The sequence below is a fragment of the Silurus meridionalis genome, chromosome 3, assembly GCF_014805685.1.
Source record: "Silurus meridionalis isolate SWU-2019-XX chromosome 3, ASM1480568v1, whole genome shotgun sequence".
Classification (NCBI taxonomy): Eukaryota; Metazoa; Chordata; class Actinopteri; order Siluriformes; family Siluridae; genus Silurus; species Silurus meridionalis.
Window position 1 is genome coordinate 22,601,236 of NC_060886.1, and position 19,889 is coordinate 22,621,124.

Below are 19,889 nucleotides of genomic sequence, written 5' to 3' on the forward strand. Positions count from 1 at the left end.
TATTCAGAAGGTTTGGAGTTGAAAATGCTGACAGACTGACATTTGAGCAAGTTTATCTGTTCCAGGGTACTAAATCTTTGACACCAATTGACCAAGTAATTCATTACAACCATTACAGTATTTGCTCTGTTAGCCCCATTTCATTTAGACAGTGCTGCATATTAGAAAGTGATGTAAGGGGAGCAGGGAAAACTCTAACATGGTGAGGACAGGGGGTTCTTCAGGTTCATGGCTGGGAATCTGAGAGCTGTGACCTGTTACTAAACCAGGTTATAGTGAAGTAAGGACCCCGCTGTTCTCCTGCTCGTGAGCGCCAGTAAGGTGAAACCTCGCGTGAATAGAGGAGCGTTTTCTCGCTGCATATTTCCGGTGTGAATTTTCACATTCCCGCCATTACTCCAACAACAACATAACAGCGGGCCGCCTCATGCCGGCGACATTCAGTTCACCGCACAGCACGAGACTTATGCGGGTTTATTTTTAACAGTTTTCCTCGAGGTTTTTCCTCTAAAGCCTGGAAGTAGGTATGTCATCATTTTCTAAATGCCAATGAACCGGCACTCGCGTTTTACACTCAGTTTAATAGCAAACAAATGAAGCGCTAGTGAACCGCTTAGCTTGAAGCTAACTTCTCTGTATTTTCTATGGACTTAGCTAGGGTGCTAACTCTACCTCTTAACCGCTAGCCGCTAGTTACTCATTCGAGATGTAAGTTCTGCTCCTGAAACATTGTCACTTCTGAACTGAATATATGTTTTTAAACCGGAATTGAGAATTATCAATAATTCCTCTGGGCATGTCGCAGTTTATTGCTCTCTGACTGCTTAGATAAGCGTTTGCTTTTGCTTGAAATTTGTTCATTTATTTTCTGCACAGCTGAAAATACTTGTCGAAGAACGCAGCACGAGACCTGAGCGTTCTGAAGCATGCAGGCAGGACACCAGGCACATTTATTAGTTTATTATCTACATTATTATTTTTGGTTATGGTATGTTTTTGGTGCAAATAGTTTTGAGATGAGAAACCTACTAGAGCCCCAGTCACTTACTGTGTTTCTCGCCTGTACTACAATGGGCTTTTTATATATTGAAATGTATTGGAGTTTTATTGATTTAGGGCTTTATGCACCATACATCAGTCAGGGTAATAACATATTTATAAGGTTTATGGTTCATATAAATAAAGCGGGGAAATGTTGTTTGTGTGAATGGAGCATCAGGTGCAGTTAAAACTCTTAAACTATCCAGGCTGAAACAGTTGAGCAACTTGTTGTATATTATTTTTATTATTATGTTATATATTAAATATGAAATGAACGCTGTTCTCTCATGGGTTTAATCCAAATATTGAAACGGTTTTTTACATCACTTCAGCCTGAGTGTGAATACAGTAATCAGGTGCATTTACTCAAATGTCTTTATGTACATATTTCATCCCTGGGATTTTTGCTATTTGTAACTAAAGCTATTTTCCTTTCCTGTTTATTTAATGTATTCTTTATTTATTTATTTATTTTTTTTATAAAAAGAGGGACCCTGGAGTCATCTGTTCCCCTCTCAAAGCTGTTTCTGAGACTCACGTTTCCCTAATGGCTGTTGCATTACCGAAGCTGAGCAGTGGTAGCGCTGTGCGCATCCGCTTCACCAGCCTGGACGTGGGCACGACCAAATGGAGAGAGGGAATATTCGAGGTCCACGAAAGAGACAACAAAAGCAATCTGGTGTTGAAATTTAATAGCGGCGGAGCACCAAAACATTTCCAGGTACAAAACTTGGATGGTGTTTACCAGAGTGAATCGTCTCAATCTCAGTTATAGCACAGAGACCTGTTTATTCTTGCCTTTACAGTTGAACCACAATGTGAAGAACGTCGTTCTGGGGCCCATCCACAGTCAAAACCGCTTGTCGTTGACACTGAAGGACTCGAATGTTGTCATTCTGGAAAGACTGCCCATCACGGTTGCAAAAAACTGAAGGATTATCTGGAGATGATTAAGCAAGGAAAGCAGACGGGTCAGTTTATTTTATTTTTGATTTTTAGTTGTAGATACCATTAAAGAGAATAGGAGATTTTCAGTGTTCATTTATTTATTCTTTTAGCTTATAAGACGAATCAGGGAAGTGCCAGTTTTGGATTAGTTCTTGGGAACCGAGCGGCACAGAATGACCCAGGATTATCCTCATCGGAAAAGCAGGTAGTGCTTCTTTTCTGATTTTTCTTTTATTTTCAGGATGATTCATGCATGTGTGAGTTTCTAAATGTTATTTATATTGGTTGCTTTTCCCCCCATTCTGTAATATGAAGATAACTCCACGTAGGTCGAGTTTGGACAGCAGAGAAGAGAGCACACCAAGAAAACCTCTTGGAAGTCCAAGCCGAGTCACATCCACACCTGTACGCAGTGGACTATCAGAAAACAGGTGTGGTGCTCTTTAATTTAATTGTCAAGAGTAGGTGGCAGAAATACTCATGTGGCTACAGAGCAATGACCTAAAAGTGCTGTCTGCATTTCTTTACTTGCAGATGTATGTAAAAGTTCAAACACCTGGCTAATCACATATTGCATTGATTTGTATTATTATTAATTAAGTAAAGGCAAAAAAATAACATTTGTGTTGACTTTAATGCACCTTTTTTGACAAAGTTATTTGTGGCCTGTGTGAGTTTGGAAAGTCTCAGGTCAACAATTTGCATTAAGTATAGTCATTCCAGAGTGTAATACATTCTATGACTCCTCAAACCTTGTGATAACATTCATCAGCTATGGACTTCTTTAAGTAGCTGACTGTGGACAAGGAAATGTTATGGGTGTTAAGAACAACATAGAAGTCAAGGGAAAGGCCCTAGAACTGTTAGAAGTTTCACTATGTTGCCCAGAAAGGATAAGCAAAATCCCCATAAACCACAAAGGACCTGCAGGAGGGTTTGGCTGACATGTGAGCGATGGTGCACTGTTGTATTCTGCATCAAGATCTATATCCAAGAGTCTAAACTTGACTTGTTTTAATTTAATGGTTTAATCTTACATATGCTAAACTATTTTGCTATGTCAGCAGCATTTTTAGAAAGAGTTGTTGATTGAAGAATAAAAAATGACTACTAAGGGTGTTTATTGGGAATTAAGTGATTACAGGAAATGAACACCTTGCTAGCCGTTGAGGGGTTGAGTGGCAACCAGTGGCACAGAAAAAAATGCAAAAAAAAAAAGAGATGGTGGCATACATTCCAGTAGATTTCCACAAATTCTGCCAGCTGGATTTAGTCAGTCAAGAAACTAAAGTGGAAGAGTTTCTCTTTTAACAGGACATTCGTCCAAAACCTGCCTTAAAATTCACATTCAATTATTTTAAAACATCCAAACTAAGGCTTTAATACTTGTCTTATGATGTGAACATCTGTGCAATGAACATGGCTCAAGAATATCATACATCCAAAAGTTTTGTAAAGGAGAAATGATTTATTGAATAAGACTGCTAGCTGACTGTGGTGGTATTAATAAGTAACTGATGAGAGCTTTTTTTTTTTTTTTTTACTTTTGCACAAACCAGCTATGATGTAAAAAAAAAAAATAAATATGCAGTGTAAAATAATTTTCTGTTAATGTCTGCAGAAAATGATTAATAAAAATTAAGATCAACAACATTTATATTAATAAAGGATGCACAAACCCTTGTCTACATGTGTGTAGCAGATTTGTGCTGACTGTGATCTCATACATTTTTTATTTTTTTTTTTTACAATATTTGGATGGATAGAGGGAATGCTTTTCTGTCCCGCTTTAATTTCTAATATTGCCGCCAAAGTATTTGTGGTAGTTTTTTCTGTTTGCAAGTTGAGTTTCTTGTTTTCTCTGTAAAATCCAATGTATTATTAATTAAATGATTGCAAAGTGTAAACAAATTAATTTTACACAGTACTAAGATTGATGCATTTAAATTTGTGGATGTTTCTTTTTAGGAGTGAGAAAAGAAAAAGGTTGATGAACTCTGAAACTGATTTAACTGAGGACTACCCCAAAGAGAATGACTCCTCAAGGTAGTGTGTTTTTGTATATTCTGCATTGGAAAACCATTAGCACACAATTTTCTTTGTTTGTCTAATTTTATTATGCATTAAGTATATCTGTAGGCACATCCACAATTTTATACTGCTTTTATTTTAACTACGGCACCCAGTTCTAATTGAGGTTTTCTTTTCAGCAACAATAAAGCCATTTCTGACAGTTCCCGGAAGTTTCTGCTCAGTTGCAAAGAAAAACTGAAGCAATCGGAGGAGAATAGGGCTTCAGGTTGGTTCTTGTTCACATTATGGTCATTGCAAGTCTATCTGAATTTGCCAGGCATGTTTGTGTTTTTTTTTTTTTTATGTATTTTCTTTGTGATGGTTGTTCTTAAACAGCTCCTCTTGGCTCTACGCCTCTTCAACCATCATCCTTTTATGGCAGCAGAACAGGAACTAAGGATTACACACAAACACATTCCCTACTGGACAGGTAAATATTGTTCTACTGGCTCATGAATGACCCTGGTAGCTTTTACAGTTCATGGGATTATTGTTTTAGAAAGTTAATTCTTGCATCATTTAAGTATAAGGTGTCTTTGTAAAGGCCTGCCAGCACAAACCAGTCACCCGCAGCGAAAAGAAGCTTGGTGCTGCCCAATCACTCCACTCCTTTCAAGAAAGTCCGCTCGTCTCTGGATTATGGAGGGTGGAACAAACTGAGACCCTCCTCTCTTTCTCAACCTCAGCCTCCATTGCAAGGGTAAGTCTGTTTCAACTCCCTCAGTTTACCCATTTGTTGAGTTTCAATTGCATTCGGAATAATTTGCAACTCTGCCCACTTTAGATTCTCCAACCTTGGAAACACTTGCTACATGAATGCTATACTGCAGTCACTGTTCAGTCTGCAGTCTTTTTCAAACGACCTGTTAAAACAGGGTATTCAGTGGAAAAGAGTTCCTATGAATGCTCTTCTGAGGTACTTTTAAATTTTCAGTGTTTATTAATGTTTTATGGCTGTCCCAGTCTTCTTGCATTAAAATCGTTGTATTGTTTCTTTTAGGCGCTTTGCTCATCTGCTTTTGAAAAAAGATGTTTCATCTCCAGAGTTGAAGAAAGATTTGCTGAGGAGGGTGAAGAACGCCATTTCTTCTACTGCTGAACGTTTTTCTGGGTACATGCAAAACGTAAGATTTTATTGCTCAAGCTGGCGTGAAAACCTAAATATATATATATATATATATATATATATATATATATATATAATTTTTTTTTTTTTTACCTGAAATAACTAGTCAGTATTTATTTTGTTTTCAATGCATACAGTATATATTAAAAGTGAGTAGACCCCTCCCATTTTAGCAACTATTTCATTAGATCTTCTCAAGGGACAATACTATAGAAATGAAACTTGGATATATTTTAGAGTAGTCAATGTGCAGTTTGTACAGCAGTACAGATTTACTGTTCTCTAAAAATAACTCAACATACAGCCATTATTGTCTAAATAACTGGCAACAGACGTGAGTACACCCTAAGTGAATATCAAAACTGTGTCCAAAGTGTCAATATTTAGTGTGGGCACCATTGATATGTAGCGCTGCATTAATCCTCCTGGGTGTTGAATTCACCAACGCTGCACAGGTTGTTGCTGGGATCCTCTTCCACTCCTCTATAATGACATCCCGGAGCTGCAGGATGTTACTCATTGCGCTTCTCCACTTTCAGGTGCTCAACAGGGTTTAGGTCTGAACCTACTTGGCCACGCCATCATCTTTAGCTTCCTCAGCAAGGCAGTTGTCATCTTAGCATTGTGTTTGGGGTCATTATAATGTTGAAAAGCTGCTGCTCGGCCCATTTTTTGACGGAAGGGCATCAAGTTCTGCTTCAGAATGTAACAGTACATGTTGAAACCTATGCTTCCCCTCAATGAACTACAGCTCCCCAGTACCAACAGCACTCAGACCATGATGCTGCCACCACTATGCCTGACTGGAGGAAAAAGATGCAATTATCTTGGTACTCCTTGACTCCACACATGCTGGACAACATCTGAGCCAAACAAGTTTATCTTTCTCATCAGACCACAGGACATGGTTCCAATAATTCATGTTGTTAGACAAGTTGTCTTTAGCAGGTTTTCATGTGAGCCTGTTTTAAAAGAGGCTTCCTTCTGGAATGACGGCCATCCAAAACCTTGTTGCATTGTATGACGTGTGGCGTCTGAACACTGACAAGCGGTCTTTTCGCTTCTGCAACCTCTGAAGCATTGCTGCAGCACTCATGCATCTGTTTTTGAAACAGCTTCTGCACCTGACTCACAGCACAATGATTCCACTTCTTTGATCGACCTCTGCAAGGCCCGTTCCTAGTGGAAACTTTCTCGGAAAACCGCCGTATGACCCTGGTTACTGTACTGTAACTGTGATCGTCTTATAGCCTTGGCCATCTTGTGAAGAGCAACAATATTAATTTTTTAATCCTCAAGGAGTTCTTTATTATGAGGTGCCATGTTGTACATCCAGTGGTCAGTATGAGAGAATTGTACTCAAAGTACCAAATTTTAACTGCTCTTACACAAATTTGTATGGTCCTGTCAAGCAGACAAAAACATGAATATGATGAATAGGACATGTGGCATTGCATGGTTACATGACATACAGCTGTACTCACTTTTGCTACCAGCTATTTAGACAATAATGGCTGAATGTTGTTAATTTAATGGTAAGTACTGCTATACAAGCTGCACATTGACTACTCTAAAATATATCCAAGTTTCATTTCTATAGTATTTTCTTTTGAGAAGATATATTAAAATGGTTGCTGAGGGGTATACTCACTTTTGCAAGCTACTGTATGTCCACTTCAACTAAATAAGCATCATGTGGGGTGGAGTGGGGGGTGTATTTAATAAGATATACTTTTATTCGTCCCACAGTGGAGAAATTTGAGTTACAGAAGCAAGGTATAAATACAACACAATGTTTAAATATGAAAGAAGAAATAGACCACGAATAGGTAGTTACGCTATCAAACATATTGCACGGTTTTAAATTATTGCACAGTTAAACACAATAACAGTGTGTATTTTGGTGACTGGTTCACTGAGAGCAGCTCTGATTGTACAGTCTAATAGCAGCAGGGAGGAAAGACAGTCTGTATCACTCCCTTAGACGCTTGTGGTGTAATAGTCCGTCACTGAAGGAGCTGCTCAAAGATGAAACTGTTTCATTTAGTGGGTGAAAGTCGTTCTCCAGCAATGATGATAGTTTAGCTACCATCCTCCTTTCTCCCACCTCCTGTACAGTGTCCAGGGGAATCCCCAGGACTGAGCTTGTCCAGATTCTTCCTGTCTGCAGTAGAGATGCTGCTGCACCAGCAGGCCACACCATCGGAGATGGCTGAGACCACCACAATGTCAAAAAAGGTCTTCAGTAGCTCTCCCTGCACCCAAAAGACCTTAGTCCACAAAGTTCTGGATCAGTTCTCTTTACTCCCTGTCGACATCATCCGTGATCAGACCGACGAAGACGGAGTCATCAGAGAACTTCTGCAGGTGACAGGTTGCTGAGCTGAACATGAAGTCTGCAGTGTAGACCGTGTAGAGGACCCTGTGGGGCTCCAGTGTTGCAGACAACCGTGTCAGACTCACAGTCACGAGTCCTCACATACTGTGGTCGGTCTGTGAGGTAATCCAATATCCAGTTAGACAGATGATGGTCCACTTTCATGTACATCAACTTGTCCCTTAGAACAGCATTAAAGCATTAGAGAAGTCAAAAAAACATGACTCTCACTGTGCTCCCAGCCTTTTCCAGGTGCGAAATAGCCCAATTTAGGAGGAAGATGACAGCATCTTCCACTCCAGTGCCAGATTGGTAGGCAAACTGAAGTGGGTGATGATTTGATTGATGAACTGATTGATGGACTCACCAGAGGTCGGAGATGAGTAAGCACCAGCCTCTCCAATGTCTTCCAATGATGCCACACATTTTTGGTAGTAATGTTGCAAAACTCAGAGACAACCACAGTAGGAGATTAGCTTAGCTTTTTGAGATTTGGACATGGGCTAGGCCTGACTGGACACTTTGAAAATGATCATCTTTTGAACCTATTCCATGGATTTGAGACTCCTCTTTAAGGCTTTTGGGATATATTTACGTTTTGTAATTTTTGTAAATATTTAAAAAGTTTACATTATGCTTGTAAATTTGAAGTGGCTATATACACATTGGTGGTGTGCAAAACAAAAACATGTTTGCATTTATTTCCCTCCCCTGTATTTATTTGTTTACGACCAATGAAGTTCTGTTTTTTACAATACGTTTAGAAACAAACGTGTAAGAATAAGACTTATCAGTGGGCTAATTCTTTACTTTTAGGATGCTCATGAGTTCCTGAGCCAGTGTTTAGATCAGCTAAAGGAAGATGTGGAGAAGGTTAATAAGAGCTGCCGGAGCGATTCTTCACTTTGGGATGAGCCCCAGGGCATACGACTTGTGGAGGATACCGACACCTCACGCATATACACATGTCCTGTTACTGTCAACATGGAGTTTGAAGTGCAACACACAATAACTTGCAAAAGGTGGGGTGAATTTTCTGTTAAGGTAAATTTTTTTTTGTTTTTTTTTATTTATTTATTTTTTTTTATTTGTGCAGTTTCATAGAAAATGTTATTTAAAGGATGCATTTGTAATTGTTCATCAGTACAATCTTGTCATAGCCCATATAGCGGCAACCTAGAGGCTGAGAGGCTAAGCAGCAGGACAAACTCTGTGATGTTTTGTTTCCCAGCATTTAAAACCATATAGATTTATTGATGTTATGTTGAATAAAGTCCGTAAGAAAAAACGCTTGAAATTGTAGACCCGTTGAGAATTATTAACTTCAAACAGGAAAACACTAATTACATAAATACACTTACACCTGTGTGACCAACATATCCGGAAATGCATACACAAAAAAAACAAAATAAGACACACATTTTCTGCACTTACAGCCCAGGTCAAGCCACAAGATGGCCTTTTTCCATTTACTATAGTTAAGGTTTTGTATCAAACTTGAAACACACAATGAGAAAATAAAATGTAAACTACAAATTAAATTTGAAAGTAAAGTTTCTAATGATTAATTTAGAATAGCTTTAAAAAAAAATTGCCTTTAAGTTATTGTGCACTTTCAATACTTTTTTTGTAGTTTACGTTCAAAGCAAAACTACACTAGATTAATTTTTCCATGTTTCTCTGTCCACATGAAACTCAGCTGTGGTGAGGTGATAACCAAACGTGAACAGTTCAATGACCTCTCGATTGACCTGCCTCGCAAAAAGAAAACCCTTCCTTTAAGATCCATCCAGGATTCACTGGATCTTTTCTTTAGGGTAGGTTTATATGCTGTCACTAACATGCTAATAGATGCTACCAGATATTGCAGAAAAATATTTTTTTTTCCACTTTTTAGTGTTCTATTTCAATTCTGTGAAAGTTAAACTTTTCCACCCTCTATATATATAATATGTTAATGCTATCAGTGTGTAGATAGCTAGTTTGTGCTTAATTGATTGTTCTAAACTCTTCTTTCAGATAGAAGAAATCGAATATTCATGTGAGAAATGTAACGGGAAATCTGCAAGTGTCACACACAAATTCAGCAGACTTCCCAGGTTCACACTATGACTCTTTACAATCTTCATGGCTACATGTAAAATATATTTTTCTGCTCTTTGCTAAAATACCAAGCTTCAAGTTGTCTATATCCGCTCTTGCAGGGTGCTGATTCTTCATCTGAAGCGGTACAGTTACAACACACAGCTTTCTCTGAACAGCAAGCTGGGGCAGCAGGTCCTAATTCCAAAGTACCTCACTCTTCTCTCCCATTGCACAGAGAATACTCGGCCCCCTCTCAGCTTGGGCTGGAGAGTCCAAACTGCCCTGTAAGTGTTCAAGCATCAATTAGTTAGTAATTACCCAGAGGCTTTAGAGGTAGAGACCAACATGTGCTACATTTCAAGAGTGTACTTTGGTAAAACAACTGGATTATAATATTTGTAATGTCTTTTTGTATTGAATTAGCTTTTTTGCTGTCTCGTACTGGACTTGTTTATACAATTATTTGTGTTCTCCTTTTTTTTTTTTTTTTTTTTTTTTTTTTTTTCCCCTCCTCCACAGGTCTAGAACACTGAAAACGTCACAATCTGTGAACAGCTCTACGTTGCGGTAAAATTGTATTTTTTTTTATTTATTTATTTATTTTTTTCTGTTTGCTTAAAATGCAAGGTTGGTTGTGTTGCATTTACACTTGAATACCAATTTTCCAGGAAAGGTACAGTCAAGTGTGAGAATTCTGGGAGCATCATATGTGACTCGGACAGTGAAGAGGAATTGACTAGGAAAGTTGGCCGCAAACATCGCCTGAGTGAATGCTTTGCAGATGATGACCGAACGGAGGAGGTGAGCTAGTGGTCTCCCAAATTTGCCATGCTTTACTTTGTTATATATGTGCCTAGATTGTCGTTGTAGGTCCGTGTGATTCGAGCTTGCTTCTTTGTGATTAATATGGCTGCCTTTTTTGTCCAGGTGCAGCAAAGCAGTCATATAGACCAATCAGAATTCACAGGAATGAACGATGATGAAATGCTGGCTGCGGTTCTTGAGATGAGTCGTAATGATGTTGGCCCCAATATTGATGAACCGACCAGCAGCCCTGACACGGGGTTTGGAGATACTGATGCTCAGGAGCTCACGCAGCATTTGGATCTTCTGGAAGGAGACAAGCCATCTGGAGGTAAAAATGGATCAGTGTGTATGTAGTTCAAAGGTGTATCAGCTGTATGGTTTGTTGTCTACATGCAAAAATTTTATGCATTTGTGATCATGTACTCAGACATGCTGGGTTCTTTGGACCTAACCATGGATGACAACAAAGAGAACCAGACTCCAGATGGTGGCCAAAGTGAGATGGACTGGGCACAGCAGTACAGTTTGGACCAAGAGCGTGAGGAGCAGGAGTTACAGCAGGCCTTGGCACAGAGTCTGCAGGAACATGTACATATTTTAACCTATTGACTCATTATTAATAGCTGTTTCGATTTGGTATTTAATGCAAGTCCAAAATAGAAAGTAACAAACCAATAGTAATCTGTTCTTAATTACAGGAAGCAAGAGAGATGAGAGAGGATGATGATCTGAAGAGAGCAACAGAGCTCAGCTTGCAAGGTAGAGAACTACTGAATAAATAAGATTAAGATGGCATTAATGCATGCAGTTTAGCACAATCAGTTATATTTATATGTATTTATTACAATTATTTTATATTTACTTGCCATTTTGGTTCTCCCAGAGTTCAACAACTCTCTTCCTGATCTTCTGTGCTCTGATGATGACTCTGGAAATGAGGATGCTCTAGAGATGGAGTACAGTGAAGCAGAAGCTGAAGAGTTAAAGAGAAATGCCGAGGTATATTCCTACCATTTGCAAACTCCTGCTTGACCAAACAAAAGGTTGTTTGTGTTGCGTGGATGTTTTTAATGACTGAAAATGTCTTTTGCTGCAGAGTGGAGAGCTTGTCAACTCCTTCAGGCTCATCAGCGTGGTCAGTCACATTGGTACCAGTTCCTCATCAGGTAGTTAGCAAATCCTAATTGCTCCTGAATCTGTCAGAATTTCTAATATTGGGGTGAACTTATGTTTATTCTGAACATCGCTAAAATGAATTTACGTCTGATGTCCAGGCCACTACATAAGTGACGTTTATGACATGAAGAAGCAGTCCTGGCTCACTTACAATGATTTAGATGTGTCCCGTACACAGGAATCAACTGTTCAAAGAGACCGGGACAGGAGTGGATACATATTCTTCTACATGCATAAGTACAGCTTTTCTTAAACATGTTTACTTCACTTAGGCATCTATTGGTAACACATTTTCATGTATAAATCAAATCCTGTGGGAAAATACTTGTGTAAAGACATCTGTGACGCCCCCAGAAAAGACCATACGGGTTATTTGTTGTACAAAACGGATAAACTAGTATTTGTCATTTATACAACTTAAATACTAATGTACTAATTTTAGGAAGATCACTACTTTATAAAAACATACTGTTGGTGCTGTTGAAAAAAAAAAAACTGACAGTAAAAGCTTTTGGCAGCTCTGTACAAAATTACATGTACAAAAGTTCAATGTTGTACACTAATTGCATTTGATACCCTTACCCAGAGCTATTTAGTTCATAAAACTGAGCAGATTATGGCTTGGGGGCCCAGAACTGGCAGCCTTCATCAGAAATCTAATTTCTTAATCAAATTATGTGACACTGGGATTGTTGGTTGACACATTCTTAATTCCTACAATATTTCTTTGCTAAAACAGTGTATTCTCGTGTGTGTGTGTGTGTGTGTGTGTGTGTGTGTGTAATTTTTATTATTTATATATTTTCTTTTGTACTGCCTGCAGAAACGTCTTTGAGGAGTTATCAGAGCTGGAGAAAGCAGGAGGGAGCTCTGATGCTAGCCGAACAGTTCTGCAGCCTTTATAAGTAGCTTGATGCTGCACTTGGTCTAGAGTAAAAATGATACTACTGATCTCCACACACACCTCTTTCAGGCACTTTCTTCTATTTTTTTCTATTCTCTTTTGCTTGTAAAAATCTGTCGCTGTTTCTAGAGTGTCTGATATTAGTGTTCTTTAAATCCTTGTAGATATAAAGGTTTATAGCAAAAGGTAAACAAAGTAAATAAAATTAAGACGCATTTTGGAATGCTGAAAGGTATGAAGGCCAGACTCAAAACATTTCTGTCTGTTTTGGCTTTTTTTTTTTTTTTTTTTTCTTCTTCCTGAAAATGGCCTTTATTAAAGTCCCTTGGTGGAAAAGGAGACTTTATGCATTAAATTGGGAGCAAATGTCTGAGGGTAAGGAAGTGTTTGTCCCTCTTGAGCAGTTTCTTTTCCAAGTTTTCCTAAATTCCTTATTGAATCTATTGAATATAAAGATTTATTCTTGTATGTTTGAGTGATGTTGGGTGTCTGTTTCATGTTTTATATGCAGCTGAAAATGTGGTGCAATATTTACTTTGCCTGTTGGCTTTTATATGTCTGTCCTATAGCGATGAGTGGGAGGGGAGTTCCAATTTCTATTCACAGCTTTACTGATGACTGTTTATTGCTATTTTAATTCTATTTTATAAATACAGTTTAACAACTTAAATGACTGTAAATTTTGTCTTTTTTTTTTTAAGAAGGTTTGATTCATTGTTCTGATTTCCTCTCCCTCACCATACAGCTTTGTTATTAGATGTTGCACAACCATTTTGTGTAGGACATCTTCCCTCAGAAAAAAAAAAAGACTGAAACAATGCCTTTAAGCTATTCCTCAGCACATGTGAATATTTATTTCATGACCTTATAATTTACACAAGTCCTTGTCTCTGGTGATATTGTTTTCCTCGTTTACTGTTTTCAGTAACCTCATCTCCAGAACATGTACTATGAACCTGTCAAGGTGATCTGCATAGTAACAATATAGACTTCAGTATCTTGTTTTAAGGTACGGTTTTCATAAAAAAAAAACTTTAGTTGCATAATGTTCATTGGCTTCCTAAAGTGCATTTTTAAAAATAAACTTTATTTATGAAAGGAATACACAACTGTTTTGTTAGCTGAATCACATTTTAGTTGCACAGCAAATTAAGTGGGGATGATTGTCTTTGATTCTTTGCTTTCAAGTCCAGTGTCCTCAGAGCAGTCTTTCCAATATCTCCTGTCTCCTGTGCATCTCTTTGTCAGAGGCTCAAGATGACTGCCGGTTAGTCTGTTAAACTCGTGCAGGATGTAATGTTCTTTCTGAAACATCTGTCAATAGAAAAAATTAACATGTAAAATATCGAAATTGGTCAGACTCCTTTCTTGAATTACAGTACACGTAGCATCAGTTGTCCTGTTTCTCGGTGAGACCAATTACTTTCAATTCAGCAGCTGATTTCTCATTTCTAACAGCAGTGCTGACAATAGTTTTTAATTTATATGCCTATTCTAATACTCATTAGTTCTGCAATAGCAGGTGGTTCACAAGGATGACTATGGTGCATGTTCTAGATAATCAAAGGATGCAAGTAGATTGAAGGAGCCCAAGCAGGCTTTTGTGTCTCCATCAATGCAATTCTGCAGTGGAACGTGTCCCACAACTCTATTATGAGTTATTTAAGGTTTGCGCATTCCTGCATCTAGAGCCACACTTGGAGGCTTTCCTACATCGCTTGGCTCCTCATCATTTTAGAATACACCTTACAACCTTGCAGAGATGAAGCCTCATTTTGTCTCCTTTCACTTATGAATAATCCTCTGGTCTCTAGCAACAGGCCAGGTTTATAGTTAGGACAGTGATGCAGAATGACTAGAAAACAAAACAGAAGCACAGCACTATCCTCTCCTTTTAAAGGCAGCATTTCACACTTTTCTAGGTAAGAATAATGGGCTCAGATTATACTGTATTTTCATCTCAGCGGTCATACACTGATATTTGTAATCAATTATTGGTTGGTAACATGCTGACAGAAATGTGTTCATGTTTTGACAGACGCTCTGAAGCAAGATTTCTGTTGAAGTAATCTAAAAAAATAAATTAGTCATCATTACTTAGAAATGAATTGGTGAAATCTGCAAACACCCTTAAGTTTTATCCTGAACATTTTTCATCATGTGTGACTGATTTTATTACCTCAGCCCACTCCTCCTCGGTCTCATGCCTGTACCCAAGCAGGTGACAGATTCCATGTGCAGCTATTACCTGTAAGTAGGATCACACAGACTGTCTTATATGTCAGTAACTTTTATTGTTAAAATAAATATAAATATACTTACTGTAAGGGTTCCCTGGAAATCACAAGATCTTTCTTGACACTGCTGCATCACATATTCCACTCCTAAGAAAATATCTCCTAGATTATACTCGTCTCTGTGAAGGGCACATGGGAGTCTCCCGGGCTTCAGGTCCTTCGGAAAAGAAGCGCCTTTTTATGTTATAAGTAAAATGACCTCTTGAAAATTAGCTCGTTTTTCGTTTTTGGAGGCTTTACCTCATAAAAGGGAAATGAGAGCACATCTGTGGGCATGTTCCTTTTCCTGTAGATGTTGTTGATGTGTTGGATTTTGCGGTCGTCCACACACACGATGCCCATGTCAAATCTCTGAACGCCCAAAATACGTTTCAGTGTCTCCACGTCTTTGCGCAACCTGGCACGTCGAATCGGCACAACGTTTTGCAAATTTCTAAGAAGTAAAACCATTATATATTATTTTATAAATATCCCAAGTAATCAGGAGCCGGTATTCGGGTTGAAGTCACTGGTCGATGTTACCCGTCCCCCTGGAGGCTCCTAAGGTGACTACCTGAATATTCTTCAGCTTTATGCGTCTATTTTATATAAAAATTATATTCACACTGTATGGAAAATAAAATTATAGTGTGTTCGCGTTCAAAAAGCTAAACGGTGAACATTTTTTAACACGTAAAATAAAAATTGTCGGAATACACGGAACGTTCGCGTTGCACGTTGTTTCAGTCAGAGCAATAGAAATTATGGACCGGAAGTACGACTTACCGTATATTGCCCGCAGGTTGTTTTTTAAAGAAAAATCACTGATACTATTTTTACGGACGTGCATGACAATTGGGGTTGTAAAAACAAGAACATACTCTAATAAAATGTATCGCAACACAATAACCCAGCAGTGTAATAAATATTTAATATGAATTTAAAAAGAATGACCAGGAAAAGGAAAATATATATGTATAAGGACTACAAAGATTTACAAATGATGGAGATAATAGTAATGTTTTTTTTTTTTTTTAAATCTAGTTTGTATTGTTGTTGCTGTATTCTTACTGTAACCAAACAATTCATGGATTTTGATAACCATTATAGAAGTACAGGGAGGGTCATTCGGCAAGCGTATCTGGCAACCCTGTTTAGAACCACTGATTTGCTGCGCATAATGGTAGTGAACTTGACCCCCTCCTGATCCTGGCACGTTTCTACCGAGTCCTCTCGTCATCTGGATCTCCCCGATTTTACCCTGAGATGTCTTTTACTTGGAGCTTCTGCGCCTGTGCTGTTATGCACCTCTTCTCACCCATACTTTACTTTTCTGGATATCTGGAAACTGTAGACTTGTAGATCTGCTGTTTGAATCACAATCACTGTCCTGTGCTTCTCCCCAGGACCACCATACTCAACTCAATGTGCTTATTTTTCTAACACAGTTGGTACTACTGACCTTTTCATACAGTTATGGAAGATAAATGATTTATAGTCGAACTAACTGGTACACCATTTCGAGTCTAGGTACTAAAGTTTCAGTCCCAGTGTTGTGATCTCTGTCATTAGGAATATAAATCTACATCTGGATTTCTGAAATGCTGCTATGTGATCATATTTTCTCTTAAGAGACCTGAATTGGGCTGAATTAATTAAATATTGGCTGAAGATGTACCATAAATTCAAAAGACAAAAAAGAAACAATGGTAATTCATTAGCTATGAATATGCCATGAACGTAAAGTTTATTACATATAGCCTTTAAGTGCAATCTTACAGTGCAGTTTCAAAGGTCATTTTGGAAGTTGGCAGTTAACTTTGCTAGATAAGTGCAGTGTTCGTTGAAATCTTGGGTAAGTACTATACTTTGACGGGTAATTAAAATAACTAAAGTGGTATGTGTAATAAATTCCATGTTATTTATTTTCTTTTATTTCCATTTCTGCTATAGCTGTCTTGAATTGTAAAAATGAACGTATCCAGAGACGGCAAGATTGTGGTGGTGGGTGCAGGGTTTGCAGGTTTAGCTGCAGCTGCCTCTTTGGTCCAGGCTGGATTTCAGAATGTCAAGATTCTTGAGGCTAAAGAGCAAGCAGGAGGTAGAGTTTGCACCACTAAACCATTTACAGAGAACATCATTGAACTTGGGGCTAACTGGATTCATGGACAGGATGGGAATCCACTCTACCATTTAGCCAAGGAGCAAGACTTGCTGGTTGAAGGCGGAGCTGCAAACAAGAATATGTGCTTGCCCCACTCGGTTACTCCACGTGATTACTTTTTCATGGAAGACGGGAGGCAGATTTCAACTGATATTGTCGATCAGGTGTGTTCTCTTTTCAGTAAACTCACCTCAAAAGCCTTTGAGTCGGAGTTGGAGGAAGAACATAGAGCCATAAGTTTGGGGGATTATCTTGATGTGTCCTTTGCTGGATCAACTTTAGCTACCTCAGAAGAGGGATCAAAAGTTTTTGAATGGTGTAAAAGAAGTGAATGCACAGATGAGGCTGCTTCCTCTCTATATGAAGTGTCTGCATCTCAGCTTGGCTACTACATTGCTCTTGAGGGAGGCTTTTTTAACTCCTTGGGTCCAAGGGGTTATCAAGCAATTTTAGATATTCTCCTGAAATCTCTGCCTTCAGATACTATTCTGAGTAATAAAGAAGTAAAAAGCATCCAGTGGGACTTCCAGGGAAACAAAGGCAAAGAACAGAACCATCCTGTACAAGTGATTTGTAAAAATGATCAGATCTTTGAAGCTGATCATGTGATTGTGACTGTATCTCTGGGGGTTTTAAAACAACAAGCAAGAACCATGTTTGAACCTGCCTTACCAAAATCAAAGCTGGATGCTATTGAGAGACTCGGCTTTGGTACTGTGGACAAGATCTTCCTGCGTTTTAATGAACGATTTTGGCCAGAAGACTGTGCAGGAATCCAGCTTGTGTGGGACGAGGGACCTGAAGATAAAGCAGTCTATACTAGTCAAGACAAAGACGATGCATGGAAAGAGACCTGGTTTAAAAAGATCTGTGGTTTTGATACCGTGGCCCGTCACCCTACAGTGCTCTGTGGCTGGATTACAGGCAGAGAGGCTCTTCATATGGAGACACTACAGGACAGCGAGGTTGCCGATATCTGTGCAAGGTACATTATGTGAAAGTTAGATTTTATAAATATTGTTTTTATTACTAATTTATATATAAAACTGTACATTTCCCCCAAAGATTGCTAAGGTCCTTTACTGGCTGGGCTATTCCTGATATATCCCAAGTTCTGATCTCCAGGTGGGGTCATGACCCACATGTACTAGGCTCCTATACATTTGTTCCTCACTGGGTGAATGGGGTAAAAGAGCATGAGGCACTGGCAGCCCCTCTTCCTTCTTGTAGCCAAGCCCCAGAAAGCAAGGTACAACTTTTTATCTAGCACAATATCAGGGTTACAATGTCAGAAAATACTTCATACAGCATCTTTGGCTGAGCAAAATATAATTTCATATATCTGTCTAGTACTAAGTATAATTGTGTGTTTCAAGCCTTTGCAGGTGCTGTTTGCAGGTGAAGCAACTCATGTAAACTTCTACACCACAACCCATGGTGCCTATCTGTCAGGAGCCAGAGAAGCACAGAGACTCATTAACCACTACTCTCATTAAGCAGTTTTTTTACTTCTCTCCTCTCTGGTTGTCCTCATAGTACATGCAATTTCTAGCAATTTGATTCAAAGTCAGTATTTTGTCTCTGTGAGATCTAAATGAATCCAACTATGACACATTTTGCAGAATCGTAATTGTAGACATGGGATTGCGCTCAGCATACTTAAAAGATAGCAGTAAACTGTTTATTAATCCTATGCATTTACTTGAGTCATTGTGTAACAAGTATTTGATTCGGATTTGCAATGAAACGGAGAACTGGATGGCTTTTCTAGATAAATAATTTTTTTACCAGATGATTCTACAGTATGGGACTTAATAAATAGCTTGCTGCTTATTAAGAGTCTTTTATTTGTCAACTGTTTGATGTTATCTTTAAGGTTCTATCTCTTAGTGTTATATGGTGGTTCATTTCAACTTTCAGGAGTTTACAATTTCAGGAGTTTACAGTTATTTAAATATTTTAATGTGGAATGGAGAGAAAAAACGAAAATGATAGTGTCAAAGAATGCTGAATATTGTCTCTGATATTCATTCAAAATTGTCAGTTTGAAACATTTACATTGTCACAGAAATTTAATAATTTTAATAAAATGATATATTTAAATTTATGTTTGCTGGTTTTTTTGTTTTGTTTTTTTATGTTTTGAAGATGTGCAACTATATACGATTATACTTGATGGGCAGTTTTTATCTGGGCTTTGGACCAGGGGGTCCTTTTCTGGTCATATTTATATTTCACAAGTTGATTAGATGGTCTAATGCTAAATGCAAAAGGCATCTTTGATTACAAAAGCTTTCACATTGAAGAACATCAAGTCAAACTTGCTGCACAGACCAAAACACTGTTGAATGAAACAAGAGATGTGAGTAGTATTTACTGGGTCTTATTGATTTCCTATATTAATCCTTTAAGCCACAGAGACTACAAAGGGTGAATCAGACTGCTAAAAGACTCATTGGTGCTCTCCTGCCCACCCTTCAAGAATTGTATACATCCAAAGTGAAAAAAGAATGGCTCAGAAAATCACTGGATCACTCACATCAAAGCCATGTACTTTTTAAACTTTTGCCATCTGGCTGGTGTTACAGAACATGTTTTTTCCCCCAGCCAGTCTACTTCATGAACAGTTAAATGCTTTTCCAATTGTATAATAAAACGTGCAATCTTCTTCTTATTCTTCTTCTTTCGGCTTTCACAGGGGGGTCCCTCTACATCTGCCTCTTTCAAACCAACTACCTGCATGTCTTCTCTCACCACACCCATAAACCTCCTCTTTGGTCTTCCTCTTTTGCTTTTTTTGTTCATGTTCATTTTTCTGGTATTCTTACAGGTTTACAATGTTTTGCTAGACAATGGAGGTCTGGCACACTAAGCCGTCAACCCACAGTTCTGAAAATATATTTCCTTTTCTT

General features: G+C 38.3%; 3 protein-coding genes across 4 annotated transcripts; 2 read left to right on the top strand and 1 right to left on the bottom strand.

Moving 5' to 3' along the window:
- The first annotated feature begins 369 nt into the window (after nt 1-369).
- LOC124382866 (ubiquitin carboxyl-terminal hydrolase 37-like) lies at nt 370-13,207 on the top strand. Its single transcript, XM_046845169.1, is given in 25 exon segments — nt 370-524; nt 1,529-1,762; nt 1,848-1,959; nt 1,962-2,012; nt 2,100-2,194; nt 2,305-2,420; nt 3,958-4,035; nt 4,200-4,288; nt 4,399-4,492; nt 4,607-4,762; nt 4,847-4,978; nt 5,063-5,186; nt 8,382-8,587; nt 9,265-9,382; nt 9,585-9,664; nt 9,770-9,934; nt 10,170-10,217; nt 10,319-10,451; nt 10,578-10,785; nt 10,885-11,045; nt 11,156-11,216; nt 11,341-11,456; nt 11,554-11,623; nt 11,732-11,870; nt 12,457-13,207. Coding segments are annotated over 24 exon segments (2,808 nt in total). The 5' UTR covers nt 370-524; nt 1,529-1,588; the 3' UTR covers nt 12,539-13,207.
- A 396-nt stretch (nt 13,208-13,603) lies between these two features.
- Nucleotides 13,604-15,284, bottom strand: ybey (ybeY metalloendoribonuclease). Its single transcript, XM_046845173.1, has 4 exons — nt 15,075-15,284; nt 14,860-14,991; nt 14,717-14,785; nt 13,604-13,851 (listed from the first exon to the last, which is right to left on the bottom strand). Exons 1-4 carry the CDS (start codon nt 15,282-15,284, stop codon nt 13,687-13,689), a joined length of 576 nt encoding a protein of 191 aa, XP_046701129.1. The 3' UTR covers nt 13,604-13,686.
- On the top strand, nt 15,241-19,084 carry zgc:66484 (uncharacterized protein LOC327557 homolog). 2 transcript variants are annotated; one of them, XM_046845172.1, is made up of 4 exons: nt 15,241-15,379; nt 16,767-17,962; nt 18,043-18,226; nt 18,354-19,084. In XM_046845172.1, exons 2-4 carry the CDS (start codon nt 16,785-16,787, stop codon nt 18,471-18,473), a joined length of 1,482 nt encoding a protein of 493 aa, XP_046701128.1. In that variant the 5' UTR covers nt 15,241-15,379; nt 16,767-16,784; the 3' UTR covers nt 18,474-19,084. The 2 variants fall into 2 exon arrangements, with proteins under 2 accessions (XP_046701128.1, XP_046701126.1); XM_046845170.1 differs by lacking the exon at nt 15,241-15,379 and adding an exon at nt 15,913-16,668.
- Nucleotides 19,085-19,889: the final 805 nt, after the last annotated feature.

Coding starts and splice junctions, on each gene's coding strand:
- zgc:66484 (XM_046845172.1), top strand. CDS start 16,785: ATGAACGTATCCAGAGACGGCAAGATTGTGGTGGTGGGTGCAGGGTTT. Junction 17,963..18,042: donor GTTGCCGATATCTGTGCAAG/GTACATTATGTG, acceptor TTTCCCCCAAAG/ATTGCTAAGGTCCTTTACTG. Junction 18,227..18,353: donor GCCAAGCCCCAGAAAGCAAG/GTACAACTTTTT, acceptor GTGTGTTTCAAG/CCTTTGCAGGTGCTGTTTGC.
- ybey (XM_046845173.1), bottom strand. CDS start 15,284: ATGGTTTTACTTCTTAGAAATTTGCAAAACGTTGTGCCGATTCGACGT. Junction 14,992..15,074: donor TCTCATTTCCCTTTTATGAG/GTAAAGCCTCCA, acceptor TCTTTTCCGAAG/GACCTGAAGCCCGGGAGACT. Junction 14,786..14,859: donor ATTTCCAGGGAACCCTTACA/GTAAGTATATTT, acceptor TCCTACTTACAG/GTAATAGCTGCACATGGAAT.